At 33.8% G+C, this 14,037-nt stretch overlaps 1 protein-coding gene across 1 annotated transcript; it reads left to right on the top strand.

Annotated features, from left to right (window-relative positions):
- Positions 1–2,861: 2,861 nt before the first annotated feature.
- Positions 2,862–12,729, top strand: LOC114308524 (AT hook motif DNA-binding family protein). Its single transcript, XM_028254143.2, has 5 exons — positions 2,862–3,792; positions 3,893–3,945; positions 7,875–8,006; positions 11,330–11,491; positions 12,121–12,729. Exons 1-5 carry the CDS (start codon positions 3,327–3,329, stop codon positions 12,373–12,375), a joined length of 1,068 nt encoding a protein of 355 aa, XP_028109944.2. The 5' UTR covers positions 2,862–3,326; the 3' UTR covers positions 12,376–12,729.
- Positions 12,730–14,037: the final 1,308 nt, after the last annotated feature.

The raw sequence follows: 14,037 nt of genomic DNA, 5'->3' as shown, positions 1-14,037 counted from the left end.
TGTTGTTGTTTCCCTCTGGGTTTGGGACCATCTCAATTTTTTATTTTATTTTATATATTTCCATTCTATTTTAAGCCTCGTGTTTTTCCCCAAGAAAATTAACTACCTAATGTTCTGAAAAGTACAGCAGATGAAGCTAGCTCTGGCAATAGTCCCAATTATCACACCATGATTAAAGATTAGAGTTTTATTTAGTTGAATATTAGTGTAATTGTGGATTGGGTCCAGCTTGTCTCAAGTTGAGATCAAGACCGGACCCGTCCAGTTCGGCTCATGGGGCTCATTTTTTGAGCCCATTTTGATAATCCGAACTGTTGAATGTGTAGAACTCGTCAAGTATTACATGCTTGTAAAAAATCACGTTGATCGGATATCAATAGCTATCTGATTAAATCAGTTTTGTATAAAAAAATGGACGGTGAAACAATTAACGGTTGATAAAAAACTGTTTTGTTCACATAGCTATCCATATCCGATCAACGTGATTTTTACAGGCATATAGTATTCGACGAGTTGTACACGTTGAACGGTTCGGATTATCAAAACGGGACCTGTGGTGGACCTTCACGGATCCAACAGCACGGTCCAATTTGATCTTGGACTGAACCAAAGCCACTGCCTTGTGGATTATACCCAAGAGATAAATTTACCTAAAAATATGATCAACATAGGTTTCTTCTATAACGCATTCATCTGAACTCTAGAATTTCTCTGGTTTTGTCTTGACTCAGTTTTATTGTTAATTAATTAAAGAAAACCCAAGGGGTTGTAGCATTGTGGTAAGGCCTTGGGGTTTAAGTCTCAAGGTCACAAGTTCAATTCTCCCTTTGAGGCAATCTCTTGGGCGAAGCACTGTTGGTTAGGAGGTTGGATTTCAAGTTGTCTAGTCAGCACTTGGTATGGGTTCAATGCTCCCCGCTGTGTGAGTCAGGTTGGATTTCAAGTTGTTGGTTAGGAGGTTGGATTTCAAGTTGTCTAGTCAGCACTTGGTATGGGTTCAATGCTTCCCCGCTGTGTGAGTCAGGTTGGATTTCAAATTGTCTAGTCAGCACTTGGTATGGGTTCAGTGCTCCCCGCTGTGTGAGTCAGGTTGGATTTCAAGTTGTCTAGGCAGCACTTGGTATGGGTTCCCAAGTTATAGTCTCCTCGTTCGGAACGGCTAACAGACACCTTGGTGATTTCTGTAAGGGGCGCTACCTTGAACTTGCGGTAGGATAGGAAGAATTTTCCTGTAACAAAAAAAAAAAAAAAAAAAAAAAAAAAAAAAATTAAAGAAGTCCCTATCAAAATGGTTGGTCGTCCAACATATATAGCAAGGTTGGTGGTCTTCTCCTCCTAAGACTCTGAGTTTGTCATCATGGTGCTTTTGATTTTAGTTTGGTTGAATATCTGATTCCTAACGTTATATATACAAATAAAATATATTTATATTTTATTTAATTATATATATATATATATATTTTTAAAATTTACTTTCAAAATTTTCAACTAAACATAGTGTAAGTTAGGTTTGAACTACGAATATATTAACAATTTAGACTCAAAAAAAAAAAAAAAAAAAATGCAAGTGAAATGTTAATAAAATAAATGCTAATTTTTTTTTTTCATTTTTCTTTTTCTTTTCCTTTTCAAATGGCTATTTAAATTCAAAAACAATGTTAAAAATTTTACTTATATATATTTTTTAAACATATTGTTATTGTTGAATAAATTTTTAGCGGCACTGACGTGAAAATATTATTGTACCATGAATATATTTTAACTCTTGTACCATAAAAAAAAATACTTATTGAACAAACACAAGGGAGCGAAAAATAATTGAACATGACATGGAAACATTAAAAAAATTACAAAAGCATGGCAAAAAATTACTTATTGATGAAAAAAAGAACGTTGTTAATAAAATTAATCTTTGTTGATTAGTTGCTAAACAAATCGCATTTTTATCCTTTTTTTTTTTTGGTCTTTAGAAAAATTATTTAAAACATTTACTTTTTGAGTTATTCAAACGTAGAAGCATCTAAAAAATATAAAAACATCGCTAAAAACAAAAGAATTTTAAAAAAAATAAAATATAGGCTTACCTAACTTTTTCTAATAACAAATAAACCACTATTATTTTTAATATTTACCAAACGTATCAATTTTTTAACAACAATTTTATCTTAAAAAATAAAATAAAATTATCAAAAAAAAATTCAATCTATATTATTGTGAATAAAGTTTATTCAACTTTATCACATTAAATAAGAAGTGTTGAATTTTTTAAAGACCCCAAATTTTTTATCACATTTCACATTATGAGAGTTTTACCGTGCTATTTGAGAAGTTAGTAAAAAGTTAATTTTTGAATTTTTTAATAAAAAAACCAACTTTTTAGATAATGATTTAAGTAAAAAAATTAATTCTTTTTGATTAAAAAAAAGTTAATAATTAACTGTTTGCTGCCTTGCCAAAGCAAGCCATCGTAAAACTTTTGAAATCACTAAAGCATTTTTCTCGAATTTTTACTCAGGGTTGTTTTGGGAAGATGGTAAAAAGTGGGTTTTTAGCTTTTAACCAAGTTTTTGGTTTTTTTAGACAAATGATTTGGGAAGTTGGTAAAAAGTGACTTTTGACTTTTTTGATTAATATTTGTTTATGATGTCAAATCATAATAAAATGACTAAATTACCCCCAATTATTTAAAATATTTACAACTGAACCTATGTAACACATTGTGACCCATGAGAGGCAAAATTGTAATTTCACCGTTGGCTAAAAACCAACTTGCCAAATGAAAAAAAAGCCAAAAAAACTAACTTTTGGCTTTTGTTACTAACCAAAAAAAAGTGAGTTCTAGCCAAATTTCCAAAATAGCCCTCAGAAACAAGGGTCCGCCACCTCTCTAGTGCTTTATTTTTGGTTTTGGAAACAAACATCTCTCCAGTACTTCATTTCTAGCAGGTGACGTGTTTTCAACTGGTACTAACAGCCCTACACTTGTACACCACCGATCTCTCTCTCTCTCTCTCTCTCTCTCTCTCTACATATATATACATCAAGTACAATCAACCCAAGCATATATTCATCACAAATGAATAAAGTGTTAAAACCCTAGAATTCTATTCAAACCCTCCTCCAATTTTCACCTCCGATTTTCATTCTCAGTTCTCTCTCTCTCTCTCCCCGAAGTGGTAGGTTTCGAGTAGGTAACATTTTCAACAAAACCCATCAGAGCAAAACCCATTTTCACTTTCACTTTCACTTCTCTCTCTGTCTCTCAGTGTTGTTCGATTTCGCCACTGTTCTTTGATATTGGTTAGTGTTGTTTGATTTTCTTTGCAATGGATTCACAACAACATCAACAACAACAACAACCACCGGCGGGAATGATGGTCGGACCACCCAATTCATTCAATTCCAACTTACCCAACACCACCTCCACCACCACTTCGCCGCCGCCAATTATGCAAAACCCTAGATTTCCCTTCAATTCCGTCGTTTCGCCCTCTTCCAAGCCCATGGATTCTCTCAACTCTCAGCACTACGGTGATGGATCACTGAGGCCTTCTGGGTTTAACATTGAGCCCGCCAGGAAGAAGAGAGGGAGGCCCAGAAAGTACTCTCCTGATGGTAACATTGCTCTAGGTTTAGCCCCAACCCCTACTACTCACGCCCCTGTTACCCCTATTTCGTCTTCTGTTGTGGGTCCGGGAGATACTAGTGTTGGGACTCAGTCTTCCGATCCTCCGGCCAAGCGGAGTCGAGGGAGGCCGCCTGGGTCCGGGAAGAAACAATTGGATGCTCTAGGTTGGTGATTTGTATTGATTAACATTTTGTTTTTAATTTTTTGTTTTTTGATTGAATGTGATAAATGATGTACTTTAATGTTTTCTTGTTTGGTGGGCAGGATCATTTGGGGTTGGTTTTACGCCACACGTTATATTGGTCAAGGCGGGAGAGGTAATGCAACTTTTTGTTATATTATACTGTGATATTCAATTTCATAGATGGGTACTGTCATTTTATAAAGGAAAATTAAGATTCAATGTTAATCAAAGGAGGCTGCAATTTAGCAAAAGTATCTAAATTGGCCGTGGTAAGTATTTAGTAGTGAAGCGATCATTATTGCATTAAATGGAGGTAGTTTGTATTTATTTATTTATAAAAAAGGATATAAGGTTTACTTTCCCTTCAATGAAGTCAATGAGATTAGATATATATTTATTTTGACGAGCAATATCATGACACTGAATTTAGTTGATAATGGTTAATTGTCATTTAATCCAATATTCATGCATGGGCATGTATATTAATGAGACACATGATTGGGTGGGCTTTCACAATCTTTTTAAGATTTGCACCCTTCCCCTTGCTTCTCAATAATCAGACTTTTCAACTTATTTCAACTATTTTTACCTATTTTTAGGTCTCGTTTGGGAACAAACTTTTTAAGTAACATTTTGACTTTTTTGACTAAAATATGATGTAAAAAAAAATTAGTATGTTTGGGATGATTTTTTGATTTTTTATGAAAATATGTGTAAAAAATAGAGAGAAAAGAGAATATTTGACTTTTTGGTATAGGTTGTTGACTTTTTGATTTTTTTTAGTGATTTTTTAGCCTTTAGGCTATAAAGTGCTGCTGCCAAATGAGGTCTTAAGGTGTAGGCAGAAGCTGTACCAAACACTATTGCACAAATTTTCAGAATCAAAAAGGTTATAAATAGAGGTGAGCAGTAAATATTTCGATCCGCTACATTTTGGACGGATGCGTGATGATGAGCAGACGTTTGTGGGCTAATTTTTTTTAATCCGCCTAGTTTTGGATGGATGACGGGTTTAAGATTCCTTTGGTTACAACCAAACTGCTAAACCGCGAGCACCCCTAGTAATTTCTAAGACTTTATATTTTTAATTTGTTTAGATATTTTGTTTGTATTTTTAATTGAAAAAGATGGTAGACATTTTGTTGTGTTTTCAATTGAAAAAGAGGTTAGATATTCTGTTGCGTTTTCAATTTGAAAATCTTTTTATCAAATGGTAAGTGCTGATATTTGGTATTTTTGTGTGGAAAATATAAGGTTTAATTTTGTCATTTAAAAAAAAAATCAAATTAAATAGTTTTTGAATAAAAAAAAAGAATAATGAAATAGTTTTGATAATGCATGGTTTTCTTTTATGTATTTATTATTGGTATTTGACAGTTTATTTGATAATCTTTTGATTATGTTGAATTGGATTGTTATTTAAAAAAAATGTTGATAAATTGTTGTATTATGTTCAAAATTTGTAAAAATTTAAACCGCCAAATAGATTCGCATCTATGTCAATTCGTGTAATCCGTCAATTCGTTCAATCCGCAATCGTCAACCCGGCAGACAGATGCGGATTGATTTTTTTCAATTTGCCAATCCGACGGACGGATAGCGAATTAAAAGTTCTCCAGCAGCAACCGAACCACAAACACCCTAGTTATAAGCATGCCAATAAGCTGCACTGCACCAAACAAAATGCTTGTGCCACTGACATATTTTGTGGTTTAGAACCAGTCATATGTGGATTTCTGTGTAGAAAAGTTGTAACCCTATACTTGAGAGGTCCTATAATATATGCCACATGAAAAAGAAAGTACTTACTAAAAACACTTTTCCGTTTCTCACAAAAATTGACGAGATTTGGCGAGAAACGAATAATTGGATAATGCTGAAATTGTCCATAAAAGGAAAGGAAAAGACAACTTTATGTTCTTTTCTAGTATAATCATACAAGATTGGTCACCATTTTCTTTCTTGTTTATCCAAACAAGATGTTGAGAAAATACAATCATTTCTTTTCTTTTCTAACATATGTGAGAAACCACGATAATTTTTTTTTTATGTAATTTTTTCTCGCCTAGCTTTTCAAATTGACTGTTTTGTAGGTAGCTCAATTGATAGTAGCTAAACCAATATCTGATGATATCTTGGGAAGCCAATTGTGTTGGTTGTAATAGAATAGATGGATAAATAATACAAATTATTCATGTATGATGGGAAAAGCACATGATTTTCCCACGAGTGTAAATCGGTGGAGGGAAATAAAAAATATAAAAAAGGCGTACCCAGTGCACGAAACTCCCTTTAAAGTAGGGTCTGGGGAAGGGTTGATGTATGCAGCCTTAACCCCGCAAACGGAGAGGCTATTTCTGCGACTTGAACCTGTGACCACAGGTCACCAAGGGGTAGCTTTTACCCGCTATAGAAGGTAATAAAAAATATGCTGAAAAATAAATCAAACAAAGCCACTAAGAATTTTTACGGGATTCCTTCAATGTGAGGTACATCCATGGGATTGTAGTCCGATTCCACTATCAACAACCTGTTTACAAATGATTTATAAATGAGACAAAAGGTCTCACAACCACCCTTAAGGTGAATTCCAACTAAATCAAAAATAACAAGGAAAAAGACCTCACCTAATGATTGAACAAATCATCTTGGAAACAGGCTGTAAAATACACCAAAATAATGGACCAAGTTGATGAATGAAGCTACTGGAAATGAACGAAGGAAGTTCGTCAAAACTACTGGAGATGGAACAAATATGGAGTTCTAAGTCTTGGACCCAAAACTGAGTATACAAAACAGCAACTGGTTTCAATGAACTCCACTGAATGCATATCCACGTTCAGCACAAAACAATGCTATTGTTTTCTTTTTGATTAGCAATCAGACAAGATGAGATGATAGCCACCAAAGCAGACCAATCACGATTAAGGCATGGCAAAGGTCTTTTAATTGCAGTGTCGAAATACCTCATTCTAGCTGCTGACAGCTTGAGTAAATATATCATTGTGACTCCAAAAGTCAGATACATATATAAATTACATATACTCTATATAATACAACCAACACCAAACTTAATTAAATAATACTTGGGTAAATCAAATTGGGTATCACACTCCACTAAGGAGGTATACCCAACAAGCAATCCTGGCGTTTTCCATCGGAAGATAGTTAAGAATTTGAGTTACATAGAATAAGTTCGAGAAACAAATATGCATATTACCCCTTTGTTTTAGTTTTGTTGTATTTATTCCTGTGGCATGGAATTATATTGCGATGACTCTGGTCATTTTATCCCCTGTGCACTTCTTGCTATTTTAAGTTATATGCTTGTTTACCTATTATCATTTTTCCTTCTCTCTTTTTATCTAAACTTAGTCTGGAAGTTGGAATTGGTAGGAGAAAAGGAGAAGGAAATGGAAAACTGCTTCCTTTGTATTTTCCCTTCTACTTAAAAGAACATTAGAGTAGTATATTTTATGAAATGATAATAAATCATGAAAAAGAGGGGAAATGATTTTTGAAACTAACAATTCCTCATATGCGTCCATCATGTTTTATTTTCCTCATTGTTTTATTTTTCGTTGCCCTTGGCATCATTAGTTTTTGGAGTAGTTTGGTGGAACTCCTGGTTCATGATGTGTCAGTATTGGGAGAAGAGATGGGTAACAATTGCAATTTTTTGAAGTACTTCAATGACTTAAAACTTCAATTATTCCCATTGAAAGTTAGTTAAGATATGTATAATAGTATTTAGGGGCCAGGTAGCATTTGGAAAAGTTTGAGCTTGCATTACACCTTTTGAATTCGTGTGTTGATGATAGGGGTATGTTATTAGATTTATAATGAAATGCACACATACCTTTTCCCTCGTTTAATACCTTGTATTTGTTCTTGTGATGTTGCTAAATAATGTTGTGGATCTTATTATGGTCATTTCTTGTTGTTTACACTTCTTATTTTTGTAATAAAAAATTTCCTACTTAAGTTTTAACTGATTTGCATATTTATTGTAATGTGATTATGGTTAATTTTAATTTTTATGGGTGCCCTTCTGTTTTACAGGACATAGCATCAAAGATCCTGGCCTTTTCACAGCAAGGGCCGCGGACTGTTTGTATTCTCTCTGCAAATGGTGCCATCTGCAATGTCACCCTTCGCCAGCCGGCAATGTCTGGTGGCACTGTGACATATGAGGTTAGCACAGAGTGGGATATGCATACCATTTTGGTGTCGTCATTAGGTCCATTTATAATAAGTTAGAATGCTGAATATATTCATTTTATCCGACTCTCTAGCATATGCATATTGATTGGAATATGGGAGCATTTTTTTTTAAGAAGCCTGCATAGGAATTTCTATTGATAGCTAAATTTATTTCTAAATATGAAGAACATGGTCTTTTGGATAGCATAATTGGGTTCATGATTAGCATAATTGGGTTTGTGATGTCCTGTTTATGTTTTTTTACTTATTCTATGTTTTTACTTTTAAAGTACGTGGAGAAAAGGTGGGCAATGGTTGCGGCCCACGTACACAATGTATACAGAAACCTTCCATACTACTTACAAAAGCAGTGACAAGTTCAGTTGTACTTTGTTCATATTATTATCATTTGTTTAAATTTGATAAAATTTTACAGTTACTGCTTTTAAATGGTGTTTATGATGGATATTTTTCCATGGAAATGGGATTTGGTAGAAATCCAATTGGTATGACTTAAAAATCATGCCGATATCAAAAGATCTGCTTTCGCATTGAAAGGGAAAAACTGTGAGCATGAAATAACCTTTCGTGTTGGGCATTTTGTGAAGCTTGGTTTGTGATGTAGCCCAAAATCTATTTGCTTTCTTTTCTGGTATTTTCTTTTCAATGAAATATATATATTTAACTCGATTTCTGAAAACAGATATTGCAAAATCTGATGTTGCCTCTGCACACACCAAATTTGCTACTTTCGTTATGCAAATGGTAAGATTAATCTTGAACAGAATTTGAACACACCAAACGATATGAAGAACTAAAATTACATGTAGAAGTCCGAAATATCTTTATTCTCATCCAAGTCTGTAAGTAGGAAACTTGTCAATTTCCTAAACAAATTTGAATCTAGCTGTCATTTGGTATGTATCCATTCTGCAGGCCATAGTGATTGAATGAGCTTCTGCACCATTTGAATGTGCTGATTGTATGGCTCATCATTTATCAAAGTTCACCATCAATTACTCCCTTTTTAAAAAGAACTAGTCTTCTGGTTTAACTGGCTCTGTAGGTTCCACATGGAACATCTTGGCCATCTTCTGTTGATTCATGCTGCTGTCGTAGTTGATTACCTCTTCTCGCTTCTATTGTCAGGTTTTGATGTTGTTGAACTTGAACCATTGAAAACTAAAAAAATATATAAATGATATTGTTGGAGCCCGCATGATTTTTTTTCTTCTTTAAATGAGAAATTCTGATGTGAATTATGAATTGTATGATGATCATATCACTGTTAGCTGTTGCCCAAGTAGCACACTACATATGCATATAGTATTCAGTTCCATGTCACACCTCAACTGATCTTTTTAGTGAGTTTCCACTAGTTACTTGATTCAATTGAGACCTCATCCAAGTGTCGTATCACGAGGATGTGGTTTTGAATGTAGCTTGAGTTTTCCCCACCACAAATGAGATGAGATTATATCAACAGCTACAGGCAAAGTCTGAAAGATGTTAGACCTATCACTGATCAGCATTTATTTTTATCCATGTCTCTCTAATAATTAACAGTACTTGATCATTTTATAAATGCCTTTTTCCAAAAGAGAAATTGCCAAGATATTAAAAAAGGGTAATCCTTGTGTGAATAATTTAGTTTTTGTTTTGTTGCCTCCCCCCTTAATTTATTTATTTATAATAATGATACCTAGTCTTTATCATCATCATCATCATCATCATCATCATCATCATCTTTATTATTGGTTATCGTCATTATTATGTTGTCATTGTTGTTGTATTAAGTTCTTTGCCCCAGGAGTAGAAGAAGACTATCCAACTAAAACCACCACTGTTAGGGTGGGACTGCTATTGCATTTAACCAGTAACAAAAACCGGGCAGATCTGAACTTGATGAACATCCAAACAAATCAGAGGCCACTTGTTCACATCTAATTTAATTGCTTATTCTTCTATATTAAAGAACTGTCAGTAGGTTGATAAGTTAATCTTTGTCACTTAATGTTTCTTTGTCCTTCCAGTTTTTTTATATGCATTTAGTGTTTTTTGTTGCATCTTAAATACTGGTATATTTCAACAAGTGTGTTTTTGTTTGCTTTCTTGTTGGTTGCTACTATAGCCATTTCATCTTCTGATGATATTGAGTGGAATGTTGGGCACCCAAGAGATCATATGTTTAATGAAGATTTTGGTGAGGAAGGATATTGAAGTTGAAAAGTGCTTATATTTCCTGAATTTAATGAGCTTAATTGGGTAATATATTTAAAGTTTCAATTGGAGTGGATGGGACACTTCAGTTCCCTAGGGGACCACCCCGGCAGCATAGGTTGCATTCCCCAAATAGAGAGACTGAAGGATGTGAACATACCCAAACTGTAATGATTTCACTAAGATTTATATATATTTGAATATTTTACAGAGCATCAGTCTCGACAGTTGTAGTTCTATGAAAGGCTACTATAGCATGACATTTATGTTTTCTGGGAGGGGTGGACAGAATACCTTCCTAAGCAGTCTTTATTCGCATAAGGATGTTGGATAAAAGGACCTGATTAGACCTTCTAACTAAGCTCACTTGGGCACCAAAAGCCTGTCAAAGACAATCCTATGGAAGGTTCCATTTGGGATGCCTGGGCTATTTTTTGTTTGCAAAAGAGATGCCCATTTTGGAAACCTAAAACTGAGACTTTGGGTGTCATGCTGATCAAGAAGTCATTTTTGTTTGATATATGTGTTATTGGTTGTTTTTGGTCCTTTTAAGTTACTTTAAATTAAGTCATTTGCTAATGGTTTATGTTTGTATTTACAAATAAGATATAATTTTAGCTGCTATAATGGCAGCATCACAAATTACTATAGCTGGCACTTGTTATATTACAGTAGTAGGTAATTGTTCACATTATTTTACGTTTTAATTTTGAGTTTAGTTGTTAGAAGTCCTCAATCAGCTTTGTCTAAATCAAACTCTGGCTGGCTTCAGAAGGAAAGTAGAACCTTTCCCTTCTGAGTTCTGGCCCTCTCTTTATTTGTTTTACTTCTGCGAAACCATGTTCCCTCTGAACGTTTGGACTGCACCATATTATCAAAGGCACCTCATATTTCACCAGTTTACATGTGGATATATGATTTGCAATTCTGTACCGAGTAGTAAAGTAGTCATCTAGCTCTACTTACTGCACCAACTCACTTTAAGAAATGGTATTGAATTCTTTTTTCGCCTTTTTGTTTGTTTATTAATCAAAAGATGAATGTGTTTCCCTCTTCAACTATGCATAATGGTAATAATAATTTTTTTTTTGCAGGGCCGATTTGAAATTATCTCTTTATCAGGTTCTTTTTTGCTGTCAGAAAGTAATGGTAGCCGCAGCAGGACAGGTGGTCTTAGTGTCTCCTTGGCAGGGTCAGATGGGAGAGTTTTAGGTGGTGGAGTTGCGGGGATGCTAATGGCAGCAACACCAGTACAGGTTTTGGTTCTGCTAATGTTTGCCACTTTTCCTTTTCATTTATCGTAATTTTGTGTTTGTCAAACAGAAACTCTAGTGTGTAAGTCAGATTGAACATATATGTACATTAGGCCTGTCTACTGGTTCTGCTAATGTTTGCCACTTTTCCTTTTCATTTATTGTAATTTTGTGTTTGTCAAACAGAAACTCTAGTGTGTAAGTCAGATTGAACATATATGTACATTAGGCCTGTCAACGGGGCCCCGGGGGGGGGGGGGGGGGGGGGGGAACACAAGTGATATTCACACCTTTTTAGTTCACCATAGTGGATTAAATTAAACATGCTAGTCTTTTATCACCATCAAATAAATAGTTGGATCGGATCGGATTTATTTGAATCCACTTCGTTTAGATTGGATACGATAGATACAAATGTAATCGGGTATTCAGATTGGATTAAACATATTTGGATATTTCAGATCTGATTCGGGTTAAATACAATCCATTGACAAGCCTAATGTACACATCTGCATTTCAAAAACAAATATAGGTGGACATCAGAAGTCACCAAATTGATTCCTCCAACAAATGTCTGATGCTTTAAGAGTTTTATGAATCTAATTAGATTTAATTTTTTAATGCACTACCAGGTTATTGTCGGTAGCTTCATTGCAGATGGGAAGAAACCAAAAGTTGGGCCATCTTCAGCACCACCAGCCAATATGTTGAATTTTGGTGCACCAGTTGCAGCGGCAAGTCCTCCATCACAAGGGGCCTCAAGTGAGTCATCCGATGACAATGGCGACAACCCTTTTAACAGGTTCTCGGGATCTTACAATAACACTAACCCACCCGTTCATAACATGTCCCTTGTGTATTCATCGAACCTGAACTGGGGAAACTAGATGTGATGTGAAGACACTTCCCAATCGATGGTACATTTGTTCGGAGTATGACTTTGTCTACGCCCTGTATTGGAGGTTAGAGAGGTTGATTCCAAATGCTAACCCCAGCAATTTACATGAGCTCTTTTTCTTTTTCTTCTTGTAGACCCTAGCCTTTTTTTTTATAATTTATTTTCTTTTTTTCTTGTTTAGTGTTTTTCATGATGAGTTGGTTCGCGTTTTTAGTTGTTCGTCTTTCATGACAGTCAGACTGAAAACATTGGCTAATTTGTTGAAAGCCGAGGGGATGATTTATTTTCGACAAATTTAGAATCTTTCAGTTATATATTGCTCGGAGTGCTTCGTCTCTTGTTACCTGACCTGACTTGATTTATGATCTTGTTTTAGAAATTGTGAATTTTGCTGGGTGGAGTGGGGTATTCTGTGACTGGAGAGCCTTTTTTTTCTTTCTAGTCCAAAGATGGTTGGAGTGGGTTGTTTTGGTTGTGTTTTAGAAGTCTTTTTGGTTGTGTTTTAGAAGTCTCCGTACCCGACTTTTTTTTTATATTTCATAGTATGGACATATTTGTATTATATCAGTACCTGTGTTTTATAGCTCTCAAATTATCTCTAGTTGATTTTGGAGAAATTTATTAAGTTGAAAATTTCTTGATTACTCTATGTGGGCGTGCAATTGTAACCAATATACTTTTCAAATTAATTTCAATAGAATTGATCGATAATAGTAATTTCAAAATTGAGTGGGAAAAAAATTTGAAAATTTAATTGCTGTCCAAAGAATACTCAACCGGACTAGTACTCAATTTATTTTTATTTAAAATTTATTTTTTTTAATTTTTGAGATAAAAATTTATTAATTAAATATATATATATATATATATATTTTAAATATTTGATGGGCTAATTAATTTTTAAGGTATAGTTTAGAGGGTAAAATGAAGTTTGGTGTCATGTCAGTAAGTTCCGTTTAATTGTAGAAGACATACAATGGTAGGGGTCAAATTACTCAAAATTTTAAAAGTTTGGAGAGCAAATTGATATTTTATGCAAAGTTTGGGAGTTGAGTTAAAAAAAGCGTGAAAGTTTGGGAGACAAAATGATATTCTCTCTTTTTTAAATAAGAGATCACTCAAAATAAATTACTCAAAATGATATTATACAAGGTCTCTATGAATTTCATTTCAATGATTTGAGTAATTTATTTTGCAAGTTTTTATGCATAAATCAGTCATAAAAAAGATGTAATTTGGTACTACAATTGTCAAATTAATCTATTTTTTATATGGGGCAATTTACGTGTAGCGGTTTACAAATTGAATATCATCGGAATGGGACTCATGCTACAGGTTAATACAATTGAATTTGATTTCTCTCCCAATAGAAAGAGGTCCTACCATTTTTAAAAAAGATTACAGGATTAGTAGCATTTTTTTAATTAATCTCTTAATTTTAAATTAAGGTATCCAATTAATCTCTCGATTTTAAATATGAACAAGTTTAAATTTTCACAAAACAAGCAAATTTAGTACCTTTTTTTTTTTTTTAATGGTCAAACATATTTAATAATCCAAATTTAAGATAAAAAAATAAAAATAAAAAATCTAATTCTTAATTTAAAATTGATCAATGGTTCCTTAATATTTGCTGCACTGCACTATAGAA

The sequence above is a fragment of the Camellia sinensis genome, chromosome 11, assembly GCF_055761805.1.
Source record: "Camellia sinensis isolate YWXY chromosome 11, ASM5576180v1, whole genome shotgun sequence".
In the NCBI taxonomy this organism is placed as follows: domain Eukaryota; kingdom Viridiplantae; phylum Streptophyta; class Magnoliopsida; order Ericales; family Theaceae; genus Camellia; species Camellia sinensis.
This window is presented reverse-complemented; position numbering and strand designations above follow the sequence as displayed.